This window comes from Leucoraja erinacea, chromosome 26 (assembly GCF_028641065.1).
Source record: "Leucoraja erinacea ecotype New England chromosome 26, Leri_hhj_1, whole genome shotgun sequence".
In the NCBI taxonomy this organism is placed as follows: domain Eukaryota; kingdom Metazoa; phylum Chordata; class Chondrichthyes; order Rajiformes; family Rajidae; genus Leucoraja; species Leucoraja erinaceus.
The window spans coordinates 24,479,027-24,497,413 of NC_073402.1; the positions used below are offsets into that span (position 1 = coordinate 24,479,027).

The window sequence follows — 18,387 nt, forward strand, 5'->3', positions numbered from 1 at the left end:
CTACCACCATCATCGATTGCAACAATGTGATGGCTCCCACTGATTGTGGCCGGAAGCTTGTGTCCTTTTCAGGACGGACGATGACAGCGATGTCGACATTTGAAACATTGAAGATGGACACGAAAGGAGAAGATTGGTATTATAGATAAAACTGTTCATGCATTCTCAGTGTCTGAATATTCAATAGTGTTGTTTTCAGTAGTGTTCTCATCTATCTTTTTAAAACAGCCTTGCCACTCGTGCCCACCTTGGTGTGACATCCTTCCTTTGTTTGAGGGGAGTCCCACTGGACTCTGCCCCTCAAAGTCCAGCAGTGGAAGGACCTCCATGCTAGCTGCATTAGAGGAGTTTATGTTTCCGATGTTGGGGAAGTCCAGGACAAGGGGTCACAGCTTAAGGATAAGGGGGAAATCCTTTAAAACCGAGATGAGAAGAACTTTTTTCACACAGAGAGTGGTGAGTCTCTGGAACTCTCTGCCGCAGAGGGTAGTCGAGGCCAGTTCATTGGCTATATTTAAGAGGGAGTTAGATGTGGCCCTTGTGGCTAAGGGGATCAGGGGGTATGGAGAGAAGGCAGGTACGGGATACTGAGTTGGATGATCAGCCATGATCATATTGAATGGCGGTGCAGGCTCGAAGGGCCGAATGGCCTACTCCTGCACCTAATTTCTATGTTTCTATGTTTCTTTGTTTAATTTAGTTTAGAGATACAACGCGGAAACAGGCCCTTCTCTAGAGAAAGGGAATAGGCAACGTTTCGGGTCGAGACCCTTCTTCAAATGCTGACATCTGAAAAAGGGTCTCGTCCCAAAACATCACCTACTCCTTTTCTCCAGAGATGCTGCCTGACCCGCTGAGTTACTCCAGCTTTTTGTATCTGGCCTTGGTTTAAAGCAGCAGCTGAAGTTCCTCCCTGCACGTATTCCGAGGTGACCTACAACACTGAAACCTTTGCTTACCTCATTGGTCGAGAGTACAGTGTCTTCGTCCAGACTCAACACGGCATCGGTTGTTATGACGTCGTAGGGAAAGAAGCGACTGCTCATGGTCTGGAAATGGAGGGGCAGAGGAATTAGTACAGGGGTCACCATCACCAAAATGATTCCATTCCATTCGCGTTCCCATGCAGTTAACTCCCATAAAAGGGGAATGCCATTTGGGAAGGCATTGCCATTACCCCATCTTGTTTAGATAGTACAGTTTTTCACTATATCTCAGTACACGTGACAATAATAAACCAATGCCGATGGAATAGAAAAAAGAGAAAATTGGGTTTAGTGTAGTGTAGAGATATGGTATGGAACAGGCCCATCAACCCACCAAGTCTGTGCCGACCTTCTTCTTCTTCATGCGTTTGAGGCAGCAGAAGTCTGCAGCAGGGTGATGGTGCCTGGGTTCGACATTCCTAGGTGCCCGCCCTAAAAAGGGCGCATGCTCCGGGTTGGCGGCAAGCTGCGGCGCTGCTGTGCCGACCACGATCCCCGTACACTAACACTATCCTACACACGCCAGGGACAATTTACAATTGTGCCCAAGCCAATTAACCTACAAACCAATACGTCTTTGGAGTGTGGGAGGAAATCGGACATCCCGGAAAAAACCCGGAAATGCAGGTCACGGCGCGAATGTATAAACTCCGCACAGACAAGCACTCATTGTCAGGGTCGAATGTGGGTCTGCAACGCTGTAAGGCTGCAACCCTCCCACTTCACCACTGTGCAGTTCCTTGTGCTTGTAAAGATATTGGTTACGGGGAAACGGCTCTCTTGGTATAAAGGTTCTGCTTTCCAAGTGGATGAGGTGGTGATATGTATTAAGCAATAGACGATGGGTATGGTGTGTGGCTGGATCATCCTGGCGATGGGATTATAATCACTAGAAAGATGCTCAATGAGAGAAGGCACCCTCGTCAGGAGCAAAGCCATTGCCTCATTAAAACACAAGGTTCATCATGGAGATCAAGGTAATTGTAGATTAGCTACAGTCATTGTAAGGCAAAGGTTCCCAACCTGGGGTACATTTCGCCTACCCAGGGGGTAAACTTGTTGATTCTGGATTTGTGCATTTTTTTTTTCATTGACTGAATGTGTGTTTGGTTCTGGTATACTGACATCTGTTCATCATTAGTTGCTCATAAATAACTGAAATAACATTGTTAAGTGCTATTAAAGTTGCCTGGGGTAAACGGGACGAAAAAGGTTGGGAATTCCTGTAGTAACGCATGGACATCCAGGGAATCTTCACTATGTACTCCCATGCCCTCTGCTGCACCCCTCCTCCCTCCCATTCCCATTGAGTTCAATTGTGTCATATAAATAGTCCCTTTACCAAACCACACCCATCAAACTATTAAAGTACATTTAACGAATAACCTTGGCATTGGCACAAACTATTTTTAACTCCCACCCAAAAGGCTCTTGGCCAGCATTAACCTAGATTTCTTTGCACAAAGACCTTCATTTTATATTCAGACAAAACGTATTTCGTGTTCACACGGCATTGCTATTAAAACACAAAAGTACTTGTGCTATGGCACCAAGATAAACGCTACACCAAAAAACCAAGCCCAGTGCCAAAGTATTATCTAAACTAACTATACAGACCTATGCAATAGGACAATAACTAACTTCATATTCAGTACTGAGCCGCTACATGTTAACGAACACACAAGCTAAATGTTTAACCAAGAAACGTAATACCAATGCCACATGCAAATATAGGTGACGCAATGTCTAAATATATTTTACATTGAAACTGCAGACTACAAATACCACGCACTGCATGGTCTGTGCGCAGTTTATGACTATCCTCCAGAGGCTACTGCAAACTATAAGTAGGCTATCAATGCATTATATTTAGAATACAAACAGATTGCCTATAGCCTGGAAGTACACAGTCTTAGGTAGGTACAATGAGATGCTGCTTGAGTTGTGTTAATTTAGACCAAATGGGACTAGCTTAGATAGACCTTTAGTCAGAGGGTGGTGAATCTGTGGAATTCTTTGCCACTGCAGGCTGTGGTGGCCAAGTCAGTGGATAGTTTAAAGGCAGAGATAGATAGATTTTTAATTAGTGCAGGTGTCAGAGGTGTGGGGAGAAGGCAGGAGAATGGGGTTAGGAGGGAAAGATAGATCAGCCATGGTTGAATGGCGTTGACTTGATGGGCCGAATGGCCTAATTCTACTCCTATCACATGACCTTATGACCTTAGATAGGGCATCTTGGCCGGCATGAACAGATTGGGTTGAAGGGCCTGTTTCCATGCCATATGACTCTAAGTCTAGTTTATTTTATTTCTTGGATACAACTGCGAAAGTATATGTACGTACACACACAAGTAATATAATGTCCTCGTGTGTGTAAGATTTGTTAACTTTAACTGGATTCATTCAAGAAACATAAGCTGCATATACAAAAATACAAAGGATATAATCATACTGTAAAGCTGCAACATGTAGAATTTATATCAAAGTGATGAGATGTTTATGCCAACTAGTTTACCCTGGTTTTATACTCCACAGAAGCTTCCAATCTATTTCCTTCTTCTACATAGTCTTCATACATTCGTGTTATAGGAGCAGTATTAGGCTATTTGGCCCATCAAGTCTACTCCACCATTCAATCATGGATGATCTATCTTTATTTCTCAAACCCATCCTCCTGCCTGCTCCCCATAACCCCTGACACACGTACTAATCAAGAATCTCTCAATCTCCGCCTTACAAATATCCATTGGCTTGGCCTCCACTGTCTTCTGGTGGCAATGAAATCCACAGATTCACCACCCGCTGACTAAAGAAATTCCTCATCATCTCCTTTCTAAAGGCACGTCCTTTTATTCTGAGGCTATGGCCTCTGGTCCTAGACTCTCCCACTAGTGGAAACATCCCCTCCACGTCCACTCTATCATAGAAACATAGAAAATAGGTGCAGGAGTAGGCCATTCGGCCCTTCGAGCCTGCACCACCATTCAATATGATGATCATCATGGCTGATCATCCAAATCAATATCCCATACCTGCCTTCTCTCCATATCCCTGATCCCTTTAGCCACATAGCCACATCTAACTCCCTCTTAAATCCAGCCAATGAACTGGCCTCGACTACCTTCTGTGGCAGAGAATTCCACAGATTCACCACTCTCTGTGTTAAAAATGATTTTCTCATCTCGGTCCTAAAAGACTTCCTTCTTATCCTTAAACTGTGACCCCTTGTTCTGGACTTCCCCAACATCGGGAATAATCTTCCTGCATCTAGCCTGTCCAACCCCTTAAGAATTTTGTAAGTTTCTGTAAGATCCCCCCTCAATCTTCTAAATTCTAGCGAGTACAAGCCGAGTCTATCCAGTCTTTCTTCATATGAAAGTCCAGCCAGTCACAGGGAGTATGCACAAACTGGAGGACATGGATTGGTGACATTTTGGGATGTTGCACGTTGATTGATCCACTGGTTCCTCACCAACGTGAGTCAACGTGTGGGAAAATGGATCACATCTAAAGCAGCACGGAAGGAGCGAAAGGGTAGGTGATGCCACTTGGCTCACTGCTAAGAAATGTAGTGGAAGTAAAAGATGAGAATAAAAGCGATCCCAGGGAAACTGGTGTGGAACCAGAGGTGTGGTAAACGGAACTAAAGTGAAGCTCTGGCAATCCAATCCTTGTGGCTGTCTTGTCATATAAAATAACTTTCACTGATGTAATATTAAGAATGCGATATTAGGTACTAAAGAGTTGTCTCTGTAGGGAAATATTAATCACACAGCAGCTGGAATGTTCATTAATTTATTCATAACCAAATATTATTAATGTATGCAGTTAATGTATATTTTATGTGCTGCAATATGATTACAGCAATTACCAGGATCCAATCGCCCAATGAATTATAAAACCAAACACTTACGAATGACATGAAAAACAGAGAACAAGAAAATACTTGTTCTTCCTTAAGACCAGAAGCAATTTGTTCCATTACAGCAAGAGATTTAAAAGGAGTGGGGAAAAGGTTAAGCACATTTGTGAACATCTCCAGCAATGAATGGTTACAGCTACGGGAAGACATTGTGAATGTTAGGGCTTTCTTTCTGCTGTTGCAATCAAAGTTGCGTTGGGAGCTGGTTTGGATTGTTTGGAACCCCATGCCTGTGCCTAAGCTTTTGGAACTGTGTCAAATTAGTTCAGCCGGCTATTGTCGTTTCTCCGTAGCCTTAAAATTATTTCATTTCAAGTTTGTAATCCAAATTATTTCAAGATAATGTAGGATTGCGATAATGTAAATGGTGATATCTGTTCCAGCAGTACAGTAATGATGTTAGGAAATGTTTCTTTATTCATGAAGGAGGCTGGAACTTGCAACTCCCTCCCACGGACCTCTGCAGAGGCAGAGCGTGCAAGTCCTTCCAAAAGGGATAGCTACGTGGGGAAAGAAAATGATGGATTCAAGGATATGGGGAGTGAGGCAGTGAGTGGAACTGGGATATTAAGGGGCAGGGGGGGTGGAATTAAGACTGATTGGGACATGGACAGGCAGGTGAGTGGGATTTGGTAGAAGGACAGTAATAATGCAGTAGAGAGGATTTAAAGGTACAGAGAAAAAATAGCATAATGGAATTCGTGACTGCGATACAAAGAGGATCTTTAGAGAGAAGGAAAGAGGGATTCAACAGAGCTAGACACTAAAACAGAGGGAGAGTCATTTAAAGTGTGGAGTTAGACCAGCAACTCATGTGGCCACTGGCCAGGTGAGGTGGGGATACGGTGAATGTCAGCTGGTCGAGAAACAAAGGGGACATGGCCACATGGAGCACTGGTCTTGGATGTCAAAGGTCAGGATGGCAGCAATGTGCTGGCCTCAGGTTAGATCATCAGAGATGGTGTTTGCACTTTCCCCGTCTTGACCATCCTCAGAATGCTCCGGTTTCTTTCCACATCCCAAAGACGTGTGGGCATGCAGGTTAATTGGCCTCCGTAAATTGTGCAGGGAAGGGAGTGAGTGGGAAAGTGAGATCATAAGATCATAAGTGTTAGGAATAGAATTAGGCCATTTGGTCCATCAAGTCTACTCCGCCATTCAATCGTGGCTGATCTATCTCTCCCTCCTAACCCCAAGCTCCTGCCTTCTCCCAATAACCTCTGACCACCTTCGAGAACGTGGAACCAGTGTGAATGGGTGATGGATGGTTGCCGCGGACTCAGTGGGTGAAGGGCCATCAATCAATGTGTACACCCAGGAATTGGCAACATCGGCACAAATCATTTCTTTTTTTTTCCTTTTTTTTTTTCCATTGTTTTTTTTATAATAATACATCTTTGGAGATAGGTTTGTGGATTATAAAGTATAACTTTTCATCTAATCCCGAGTTCAAGCTTCGGTTCGGTTAGGTTAGTTTCGGTTAGGCACAAATCATTTCTGCACCCTCTCCAGCTTAAAGGAGTAGATGTTGTCAATCTGTACAGATTGATTTTTACTGATGGCGAAGTCAAAGATTCAGTTGCGTTGGGAGGTGCAGAGACCTCTCTCTGGAAAACAAGTGATAAAAATCTTGTGTTTCCAAACTGATCCATGGATTTAATTTGGAACCACAAAGATTGTAATCATGCATCCACTCCTAATCAAATATTCATCCTGCTCTTTTAGAAGGTGTTAATTGACACAACGCTTTGGATGAAAACTGCTTCCAGTGAATCACTACTTTGTAAGAAGGATGCTTTTTTTTCCAATCTCAATGATGCTTGTTCATTAGTGCTTGCTGTTCTTAATTATTTAAGCTTTGTGCTGCTTATTGCCGAATTGCTTTGAATTCAGTGCCGAAGTACTTACAATTAAATGTGGGTGCTTATTTCCTGAGCAAGTCTGCAAGAGATAATAACAGCAATACTCCTCTTCAGAATGGACAGGATTTGATATTTTCAATTTCAATTTTTTCGTTTAGTGTTAGCTTAAGAGATGCAGTGCGGAATCAGGCCCTTCGGACTACCGAGTCCACGCCGACCAGCGATCCCCGCACATTTACACCATCCTACACACATTAGAGACAATTTTACAATTGTACCAAGCCAATTAACCTACAAACCTTTAGAGAGTGGGAAAAAACCGGGGTCCCGGAGAAAACCCATGCAGGACACAGAGAGAGCATACAAACTCCGTACAGACAGCACCCATAGTCAGGATCAAACCAGGGTCACTGCTGCTGTAAGGCAGCAACTCTACCGCTGCACCCTCCACCATAATGTGCTAAAAATTATGCCTATTTTAAAGCATAATATAGCTCTGAAAACTGCTCTCTGAGTATTTGGAAATCTTGATGGTTGGGCATCCGGCCTGGCAGGTGATGTGTGCTGTGCTCCCATAGACTTGACCAGGCTCTGGTCCTCTGCTCTCTTCAGCACACACTGGTCACCATGCTTTCTATCAACACACTAGGGCGGCACAGTTGTAGTTCACAGTTCTATCCCTAGCCTGCAACCTGCTGTGATTGTTTCAAGAGGCGAGGATCAGTTTGGGTTACCTCATGTGCTACAATATTAGCATCAAAAAACTCGGATAATCTGGCAGGCATTTGAGACACGCTGATGGTTCTTCACCTGGCTCACGCTAGAGCCACTCACAGTGTGAGCTACGGGTCTGCACTGTGAGTGAGGCATGTGGCAAGGTCTGGACTGATTGCATATTTCCTATTTCCTTTAAAATCACTTAGTTCACTGGAAAATCTGCTACCACTGTGTAACAAGTGAGAATAGTGATATAAAAGTGTGTTTGCATAGTAATATTGAATAATATCTAATCATCCAGAACATTTCAGCATGGATCTTGGGTTGAAGAGCCTGTTTCTGTGCTGTATTCTTCTTCTCTCCTTGCAAATGAAACATAAACCAAAGGAATAGTTAGATCTCAAGCCGGGTGTTGAGCAGCCAGGTTGTTGTCTCTGCGCCAATATCTGCCGGGGCCCTGACTGAGCTCCATTTGGTGGGTGGTAGAGCGGGCACCCAGAGATGACATGGTTGGCTGTCTGTTGTTCTGCTCTGCCTTCACAGGCTGGGCATCTCCACACGCTGGCATTGAAACACCCAACTCCAGTACCAAGTCTGTTGAGCTTCACCCATGCTCCTCTGGGGAAGTCAGACCCTGGACACCTTTTATCTGGTGAAGAGATGTAGCTGTGTAATGGAGATGAGGTTGCCTTCCATTCCTATGACCACTTGGTGGCCATCCAGTGTGCTTGTTCTGTGCTGTCTGACTGTATGACTCTACATACTGGTCTGGCACTGCCAAAGTCCCAATGGCACATGATTATCAGAACATTATTACATTCTTATTATAAGTCGCCCTCAAATGAAAAATCTTACCTTACGGCCTCCCTTTATAACTATCAGAGGCATTCTCGTTGAGGGCCATTTATTCTTGGGGACTAATGGTTTGTCACAGTTCCACAAGACAATTATCTAGGATCACAAAAAGAGATTATTTCATGGGTAGGTGAAAGTGATTTGGGATTTCTTTACATCTGTAGTTCTAACATTGAATATTCAACCCGGCTGGACACAAGCAAAATAATGTAGAGATGGACACAAAATGCTAGGGCAACTCAGCGGGTCAGGCAAGCATTACTAAAGAAAAAGAATAGGTGACGTTTCAGGTTGGATGCTTTCTTCAGACTGCATCATAGGAATCAGGGTGGTGAATATTTGTTGCATTCTCTCTAATGGCAAGTTTATCCTTTCGTGGGTAAGGAGAACAAATGTGCACACATTACTTCAGGTGAGGTCTCAATATTGGTAAGTATAATGTTGTCTCTTTGTGCATCACTTCACAACAAGTGGATTTCGACATGGGAGTAAAGAGGTTCTTCTGAAGTTGTATAGGGCTCTGGTAAGACCATATCTGGAGTATTGTGTACAGTTTTGGTCTCCGAATTTGAGGAAGGACATCCTTGTGTGATTGAGGTTCACTAGATTGATCCCTGGGATGGCGGTGCTGGCTCGAAGGGCCAAATGACCTCTTCCTGCACCTATTTTCTATGTTTCTATCAACTCTTCCCATCCTGGATTAATTTCTCACCTGTCACCATGTTCATTCACTCCCGCCTCCTTTCCCTTCCTAGCTGCGAGACTGAGGAGGAGGTTTTCAGAGTTGGCCCACTGGATTTTCCATGCATTGGAAACATTGAGAAACTGGGTGGGTCAGATTGCTCCCCTTGTCTTCCTACTCCAGCGGTGGGTGGACATGAGGACAACCAGTTCTCTGCAATTTGCCTCCGAAGATTCCATAGGGAGCACCTTCCGAACCCAGCACTTCCTCCAGCCAGATGGACAAGGGCAACTTAAGCATGACAACACCACCACCTGGTGGCTCCCCCTGCTCCACCAGAGCCACACACCATCCTGACTTGGAAATATATTGGCATTCTTTCACCGTAGCTGGGTCGAAATCCTGGAACTCTCTTCCTGAGAGCATCGTGAGTGGAACCACAACTCAAAGACGCAGTGTTTCAAGAAGGTAGCTCACCACAACCTTCTCAAGGGCAATCAGTTATAGGCAGTTAAATGCTGCCTCAGCCTGCAATGGTCACATCCCTTCAATGATTAAAAAATATGAATCTTCTTCAATTATGATTCTGTTTAAAATCCAGCCTGATTCTTTTCGTGCTCCACTATGGATTCTGCCGCAGGTGTCACCTTCGAAACAAAACCCCTTCTCCCCCAAGAAGTGGAGTGCAGGGGCTATTGCAACGTTTAAGAAACAATTAGACAGGTACATGGATAGGACAGGTTTAGTGGGATAAGGGCCAAACGGGGGAAAGTTGGACTAGTGTAGATGGGACATGTGGAATTATTTGCCACAGAAGACTGTGGAGGCCTAGTCAGTGGATATATTTACGGCACAGATAAGATAGATTCTTGATAAGTACAGGTGTCAGGGGGTATGGGGAGAAGGCAGGAGGAATGGGGTTAGGAGGGAGAGATAGATCAGCCATGATTGAATGGTGGAGCAGTCGAATGGCCTAATTCCACTCCTATCAATTATGACCTTATGTTGGTCGGTGTGGGCAAGATGGGCCGAAGGGCCTGTTTCCACGCTGTATAACTCTATGAGGTTATGAAAGATTACGTAAAACCATTTTGTGGAAAAGCAGGAAGATGTTTCCTGGTGTATTTGGGTAATATTTATTCCTTGACCCAGATTACTTTATTTATTATTATTAAAATAATGAAAAGTTGAGATCATCTTTTTTATTTTATACTTATACTATCATGTTGCTATTTTTTAGGAGCTTGTCCAAAGATTGGCTAGCATATATCTTACAACAAAGTATTTGGTGTTGCAAAACATGCAAGTCTTCCTTTCATGCTATTCTTTAGAGGCTACATGTGTGAGAGAGAAACAAACTTGCAGCTTGAAGCTGGATAAAGGCGGCAATGAAATGCCTGAGGGTGTTCTTTATTCTCTCTCAGTGATACAAAAGAGAAGGGGAGGCAAGAAGGTGCAGAAGAAATAAGGAGCAAAGACAAAGGAAACTAATCACCCGAGCGACATCTTTTACATACTTGTGAACAGTACTTGGATTTTGCCAGTGCCAAGATTAATTTGATGATAGGCTGAGACTGGGAGACCAAGGGTGAGACTGCATGGATCAATGCAGTAAATTCCTTCTTCGGAGTTAAACCTGCAACCACAAAGTAACAACTGATTAGTACCGGGAGCTAGTGCACGCTAATAGACAATAGACAATAGACAAAAGGTGCAGGAGTAGGGTCTGAGTCTGAAGAAGGGTTTTGGCCCGAAACGTCGCCTATTTTCTTCGCTCCATAGATGCTGCTGCACCCGCTGAGTTTCTCCAGCAATTTTGTGTACCTTCGATCTTCCAGCATCTGCAGTTCCTTCTTGAACGCAGGAGTAGGCCATCTGGCCCTTCGAACCAGCACCGAACCGCCATTCAATGTGATTGTGGCTGATCATCCCCAATCAGTATCCCATTCCTGCCTTCTCCCCATATCCCCTGACTCCGCTATCTTTAAGAGACCCTATCTAGCTCTCTCTTAAAAGTATCCAGAGAACCGGCCTCCACCGCCCTCTGAGGCAGAGAATTCCACAGGATCACAACTGTCTGAGAGGAAAAAGTGTTTCCTCGTCTCCGTTCTAAATGGCCGACCCCTTATTCTTAATCTGTGTGTGGCCCCCTGGTTCTGGACTCCCCCAACATGGGGAGCATGATGGACACACCGAGTGGGCACTGTGCTGGGATAGACTGAGAACCGTAAAATACATCCCGGTGGGAGATTTGGTGAGCATTCCTCGCTGTACAGACGGGCGTTTCACACTTACCCATATCCAAGTAGTAGAAGGGGTAATCTGCTACAAATGTTGAGTATTGAGGAAGCACAAATAATCCTCCTGGCAGTTTATTCCACATGTGTTTATTCCGTGACACGTGGGTAAATATTCTGTCCTTAATGATCTGCAAAGCAGAAATGAATTGGGTTAATCACCAACGGAGATAGTTAGGAGCAGTATTGCAAAGCCTGGCCCATCGAATGCTTCTGATCTGGTCCACTTGGCTACTTGACTTGTACCTTCCACCCTTCAAGGCTCTGGATCGCGAGATCATTAATCTAACTGGTTTGCTTCAGTGCCATCAATGCCAGTGTAATATGGATGAGCTGAAGACATGGGATTTACCTGGTCAGTGTTAACTTCTCATCACATATATTTGTCCCTGGACCACAATGTTTCACTGAAGTTGTCAGTTTGTTCTGCTGTGTGGTTCAATGGTACTTTACTGTCCCCCTCACCCCTGGTTCTTAGTCCGAAGAAGAGCCTTGACCCCAAACGTGTGGGAGATTGCAACCTTCACATGGTCTGTACTGTATCGACGAATGCTTTCAACCCGGCGTGCACAATCAAATAAGATCAAATAGAACAAGTTGTCCTACAACTTTAGGCTGTGCACACCATACGCAAGAAGAAGAAGACCCCAAACGTCACCTGCTCCTTTTCTCCAGATATGCTGCCTGACCTGCTGAGTTACTCCAGCATATTGTATCTGTCTTTACTGTCACAGGTACTGAGGTGCAATGACATTGTTTTTTTGCATACAGTTCAGTAAATGCATTGCTATACACATGCGCATCTTAGATTCCGTACAAGTGTATAGGAATAGTACAAAGTGACAGTATGCAAGGGTCGCCAGGTTTGGTGCCATTTTCAAGTGCAAGTTTACATAAGATCAGAGTTTTTAACCTGGCCATAAAGGTCCGTTGTCCTGGCGACGTTGCAGGGTCGGCCTGGCCTGGCCGTCCTCCACCGCTGCAGGCCGCTGCGGGACGTGTCCGGTCCACACGCTCGGCGTCTTGGAGCGGCGCCCGATCCAGCCGCGCCCCATGCTGCTGCAGGGCCTCCAGTGGCCCACTCCACCGTGGGGGTGTACTGCAGCGGGCCTTGGCTCCTTGCGGCTGCCACCACTGCCGCCATCTTGACTCTCTTCACCTCTTCTTCAGCCCTCAGGGATGAGCAGGGCAGAGCTCGGCGGTTTCCCTCTTTGGGGGGGTGGGGGTTTCCCAGCTCAGCCAGGCCTGCTGCCGGGAGATAGGCACGGCAGCATGGTCTGGGGCACCTAAACACTAAACCACCAGGTCTCTCTCTTTTTGTCTCTCGCAGGTATTTTAATTGAAAATTTCAATGCAGAATTAATTGAAATTGATTGAATTGATTGAAAGACACAGCACCGACCATCGATCATCTGTACACGCTAGTTCTCGGTTGTCCCATTTTCCCCGCCACTCCCGATACATTAAGAGCTATTTACAGAGGCCAATTAACCTACAAGCCCACGTGTCTTCGGGATGTGGGAGGAAACCGAGGCACTCGGAGGAAATCCACGTGGTCACAGGGAGAACGTGCAAACTCCACACAGGCAGAACCCGAGGTCAGGATTGAACCCAGGTCTCAGGGGATGCAGACTGCCCAAGCGGAAAATGAGGTGCTGCTCCCCCAGTTTCCGGTGGTGCTCACTCTGCCAATGGAGGAGGCCCAGGACAGAAAGGTCGGATTCAGAATGGGAGGGGGAGTCGAAGTGCTCAGCCACAGGGAGATCAGGTTGTGCCACCTTATTGTAATATTTGGTGGGCTTTTATCAGATATTGGAATATGCTTTATGTGGCAAATATTTAAAAATAATGCAGCAGTAATTTGATGTTGAGCCAATGGAGAAATGATTAAATCTTACAAAAGAACAAGGCCATTTCTATCTTGCCTCACTGAATTTCTTAATTCATCCTGGGGAATAAATAAGCCACCATACTCTGGTTTCCCGCTGACCTTTTCCTAAACTGCACTCAGTAGGCCAGTCAAATACTTCTCTAATCCCATCGAACAGTAGGAGTGAGAGTTGTATCATCATCAGCTGAGCAGCCAGGTTGAAACAGGACTTTAACTGGTCAGATAATAAATGTAGTAAAGAGTTCAGCTCAGTCAATTCCACGCTACATTGAGTTTTGAATTAAATCTATTCACAGATGGAGAATAATGACTGGTAATTTACTGTGGGAAAAACAGACACTAATTGATTAATTGACCACTGATCATCTCATGGAGTTAAGATTCATTGCAAATGGATCACTGATATCAGCATACAGAGTATCTTCAATATAACCTCATTGCTTACAATGTGGCATTGGTACATTCAACCCACGAATCAGTTGCTGTTATCACCTCCGCTCGGTCCGCATTAACCAACCTGATCTCCCTGTGGCTGAGCACTTCAACTCCCCCTCCCATTCCGAATCCGACCTCTCTGTCCTGGGCCTCCTCCATTGGCAGAGTGAGCACCACCGGAAACTGGAGGAACAGCACCTCATATTCCGCTTGGGCAGTCTGCATCCCAGTGGCCTGAACATTGACTTCTCCAATTTCTGGTAGCCCCTGCTGTCTCCTCCCCTTCTCAGCCTCCCTCAGCCCTCTGGCTCCTCCTCTTCCTTTCTTCTTCCTGCCCCGTCCCACCCTGCATCAGCCTGAAGAAGGGTTTTGGCCCGAAACGTTGCCTATTTCCTTCGCTCCATAGATGCTGCCGTACCCGTTGAGTTTCTCCAGTAGTTTTGTCTACCTGCTGTTATCAGGCACCTGAACTGGCTCCTCACCAACTAGAGCATGGTCCCATCCTTCCACCAACCTCATTAGAGACCTTTCAAACTATCTAATCAGATTGTATTGTACTTTAGTCCTGGTTATACAGCATGAAACAGGCCCCAAGCCCAACTGACCATTGTGGATCAGGATGCCCCATCTGCACTAGTCCCATCTGCCCACATCTCTTTAAACTTTACTGAATCTGTGCCGCCCAGCGATCGCCCCGTACCAGCACAATCCTACACACCAAGGACAATTTACAATTTTACCGAGCGTATAAACCTGTAAGCCTTTGGAGTGTGGCAGTAAACCGGAGCACGCGGGGAAAACCCACGCGGTCACAGCGAAGAAGGTATAAACTACATACAGACAGCGCCTGTAGTCAGGATCGAACCGGGATCTCTAGCGCTGTAAGGCGGCAGCTATACTGCTGCGCCACTGTGCCGCAGAAACCTTTCCTATCCATGTACCTGGGCTTTTTCCTTACACCATCTTGTCATTTACTCACTACCACCCTATCAAAGTCCATTAGGTTGCGTTTGATGCCTTAAGTACAATATTAATGGAATTTGATTTTGTGTCATTTCCTTAGAACTTGTTGGGATTTCTTTCCAAATGGTTTTTTCCATGTTCATAAGTTATAGCAGCAGAATTAGGCCATTCGGCCCATCAAGTCAACTCCGCCATTGAGTCATGGCTGATCTATCTTTCCCTCTCCATCCCATTCTCCTGCCTTCTCCCCATAACCCCTGACCTGTATTAATCAAGAATCTATCAATCTTCATCTTAAACATATCCATTGACTTGGCCTCCACAGCCTTCTGTGGCAATGAATTCCACAGATTCACCACCCTCTGACTAACGAAATTCCTCCTCAACTCCTTTCTAAAGGAATGTCCTTTCATTCTGAGAGTAATACTTGTTTTCTTCCTTCTCTCTATATTTTGTTTTCTCTCCATGATTTATATTGAATTCAATTTCTTGAATGACTCTCCTTGTGTGTGTGGAAAAGATAGTAATAATATTGTCTCTTCAGCCAATTTGATGAAGAATCTTCATAGGCGTTTGAAGCAGAAGGTCTTGTTCAAGATATTGAATTCTATATAAATGATGGCAAAGCAAAGGGATTGAAAGACGGAAAAAAAAAAAAATACTGATTTTGAAAAACGTACCAACAATAATTAAGTTCTGAGGAAATGACACAAAAATCAATTTCCATTTATATGGTAGTTAAAATGTACCATAACATCCTGAGGCAATTCACAGAAATATTATCAAATAAAAAATGGATGCAGGAGCCAAAGAATAATAATTGGCATGGAAGAGCAAGTGTTGTTTTAATGAATGAGACGGAGTGCGACCAGTCATTCAAAGTAGTTGGTGAGAGTTGATGGGGAAACCAAATGAAAAAGGGTGGCGCAGCGGTAGAGTTGCTGACTTACAGCGCCAGAGACCAGGCTTTGATCCTGACTGCGGGTGCTGTCCATACGGAGTTTGTACGTTCTCCCCCTGAGCTGCGTGGGTTTTCCCTGGTGCTCCGATTTGTAGGTTAATTGGCTTGTTATAATTGTAAATTGTCCCCAGTGTGTGTGGGATAGTGTAAGTGTGCGGGGATCGATGGTCGGGGCGGACTTGGTGGGCCGAAGGGCCTGAATCCGCACTGTATCTCTAAACTAAACTAAAGCCAAGTGGAGACAGTTATATAGGTGCAGAGGTGCAGGAAAATTCTCCGCCTCAGACGGCGGTGGAGGCAGGTTCTCTGGATACTTTCAAGAGAGAGCTAGACAGGGATCTTAAGGATAGCGGATATCAGCCATGATCACATTGAATGGCGGTGCTGGCTCGAAGGGCCGAATGGCCTACTATTGTCTTTTGTCTATTGAAAGAAACACTGGAGATTAGGGTGTTCACAGCTGAATTCAGGAACATCTAGGTTTAGAGCACGGCAGTGAAGAAGAGCTTCTATAAGTCTGCAAATGATTACTACGATTATTATGTTTGGGAGAGGCAAAGGTGTTACGACTGCAGATTCAAGTTACATTTTTAAGTGATTGACCAGCAGATTCTTTTTAAAAAAAATTTTTTTTTAAGTGATTGACCAGCAGATTCTGAATATGTGGTTGAAAGATTATTTGGATATGCAATATGCCAGCATCAATTTTTTTCAGACCAGCACCAGTATTAGTGGACATCTGGGCGGCTCAGGGAATGAGAAAATATGGGTCACATACAGGCAGATTTGATTAGTTTAACGCAACACGTTCGGCAGGGACATTGTGCGTTGAAAGGTCTGTTCTTTCGCTGTACTGTTTTATGCTTTAGGCTTTAAAGAAACAGTGCGGAAACAGTCCCTTCAGTCCCCGCTGACCAGCAATTACCCCACAAACTAGAACTTTCCTGCTAAACTAGGGACAATTTACAATTTTACCGAAGCTAATTAACTGACAAACTTGTACGGCTTTGGAGTGTGGTAGAAAACCGGAGCACCTGGAGAAAACCCATGTGGTCACAGTGAGAATGTAAACACTGTTCAGCCAGCACCGGTCAGGATCAGTCAGGATCAAACCCAGTTCTCTGGTGCTGTAAGCAGCAACTCTATCACCGTGCCAATCCATGTAGTTCAATTCGACAAGACTCTCGTTCTGCACTCCTCTCATTAGTGGTATTAAGTGTGGCTCAGTAGGTAGCCCATTGCACCTGAGGTAGGTCATGGGTTCAAGTCCCAGTGTCAAGGTGAACTCATAATCAACATTGAGGCTCTCAGTCTAATCAAGTGAGTGCTTCATTGCTGTGCCACTGTGCTGAACCATACTCAATGTTAATCCCATTTGTCCACTCTACATTCATATCCTTCAAGAGCGTTCCTATCTAAGTGCTCGACTAAATATCTCTTACGTACAATCACAGTGATTGTATTTGCCTTCACTACCTCCTCTGGCGGCAAGTTTCAGATGTCAACCTCTCCGTGTGTAACAGATTTCCGCCTCAAATCCCTTTTAAAACTCCTTCCCCTCTTGTTTGTGATAGTAAAGATAATAAAAGCGACGTATATCACACATGGTTGAATCTGGAGGGGGGAAGTGAATGCAAAAGTTTAGAAGGTGCGGCTGTAATTAACTTTTGTTAGGCCAGGCTAGGAACAAAGTCTGCAGGATGGAACTGCAGATGCTGGTTTACACCGAGGATAGACACAACACGCTGGAGTAACTCGGCGGGTCAGACAGCATCCCTGGAGAAAAAGAATAGGTGACGTTTCGGGTCGGAAGCCTCCTTCGGACTTTGGAATATGGTGTGCAGTTCTGGTCGCTGAATTATGGGAGGGATGTGGAAGCTTTGCAGTGGGTGTAGAAGTTTACCAGGCTATCAGTGTCGGGAGAGTTTGGATCAACATGGATTGTCCACTTAAAGAGTCATAGTGATACAGTGTGGAAACAGGCTCTTCGGCCCAACATGCCCACACCGGCCAACGTGTCCCAGCTACACTAGCCCCACCTGCCCGCATTTGGTCCATATCCCTCCAAACCTGTCCTATCCATGTAACCACTGAGAGGGGATCTGAGAGTAGTACATAAAATTATGAGAGGTGTAGGCTGTAGATAGTCTTTTGATGAAGATGTCAAATATTGAAAGAAATAGCTTTGGGAGGAGATTTTAAAGGAGTTTTACAAGCCATGTTTTTTATTTTACTCAGAGTAGTAGAGTTGGTGGAAACAGATATGAGAGCATCATTTAATAAGCATGCAGACTGCCACTTGAACAGGCAGGGGATGGAGAGATACAGACAATATGCAGGCAGTTGAGATTGTTTAAATTGGTATTGTGGTGAGCAAAGATACTATGGGCCAAAGGGCGTGTTCTTCTACTTTCAATGTCCTAGTCCACTCTGGATGTAACAACGGCAAGGATTAAAGTTGGGGATTGGGGGATAATAAGGAGGTTTGATGATGAAGAGGATTTGAGCTGAAACACTGCTCTGGGTCAAAAACAGCTGCAAACGCGGTCATGATCTAGCTTGTAAAAACATTGTCTGAAATCGTAGTCTGAAGAAAGGTCCCGACTCGACCCAGCACCCATCCATGTTCTCCAGAGATGCTGCCTGACCCGCTGAGTTGCCCTAGCACGTTGCGTCTTTTTCATGATCTAGCTCGGTCTATTGTGCCTTTGGGACAACTAACCGTGTTAGTTGCAGGGCATGGAGTCTTTACGGCCAAGTTAAGAGTCTACATGTTTAACAACTTTGGACATGACTAATATAAAATGGCACTGGAA

The 18,387-nt window shown here is 44.8% G+C and overlaps 1 protein-coding gene across 1 annotated transcript in view; it reads right to left on the reverse strand.

Annotated features, from left to right (window-relative positions):
* LOC129709842 (exostosin-1-like) overlaps nucleotides 1–18,387 on the reverse strand; it is a 205,173-nt gene that overhangs the window by 17,870 nt on the left and 168,916 nt on the right. Inside the window, exons 5-8 of the mRNA XM_055656455.1 lie at nucleotides 11,320–11,452; nucleotides 10,542–10,660; nucleotides 8,343–8,438; nucleotides 960–1,049 (exon numbers count right to left, since the gene is read on the reverse strand). Coding sequence (XP_055512430.1) covers nucleotides 960–1,049; nucleotides 8,343–8,438; nucleotides 10,542–10,660; nucleotides 11,320–11,452 — 438 coding nt within the window. The remainder of the gene's footprint in view (nucleotides 1–959; nucleotides 1,050–8,342; nucleotides 8,439–10,541; nucleotides 10,661–11,319; nucleotides 11,453–18,387) is intronic.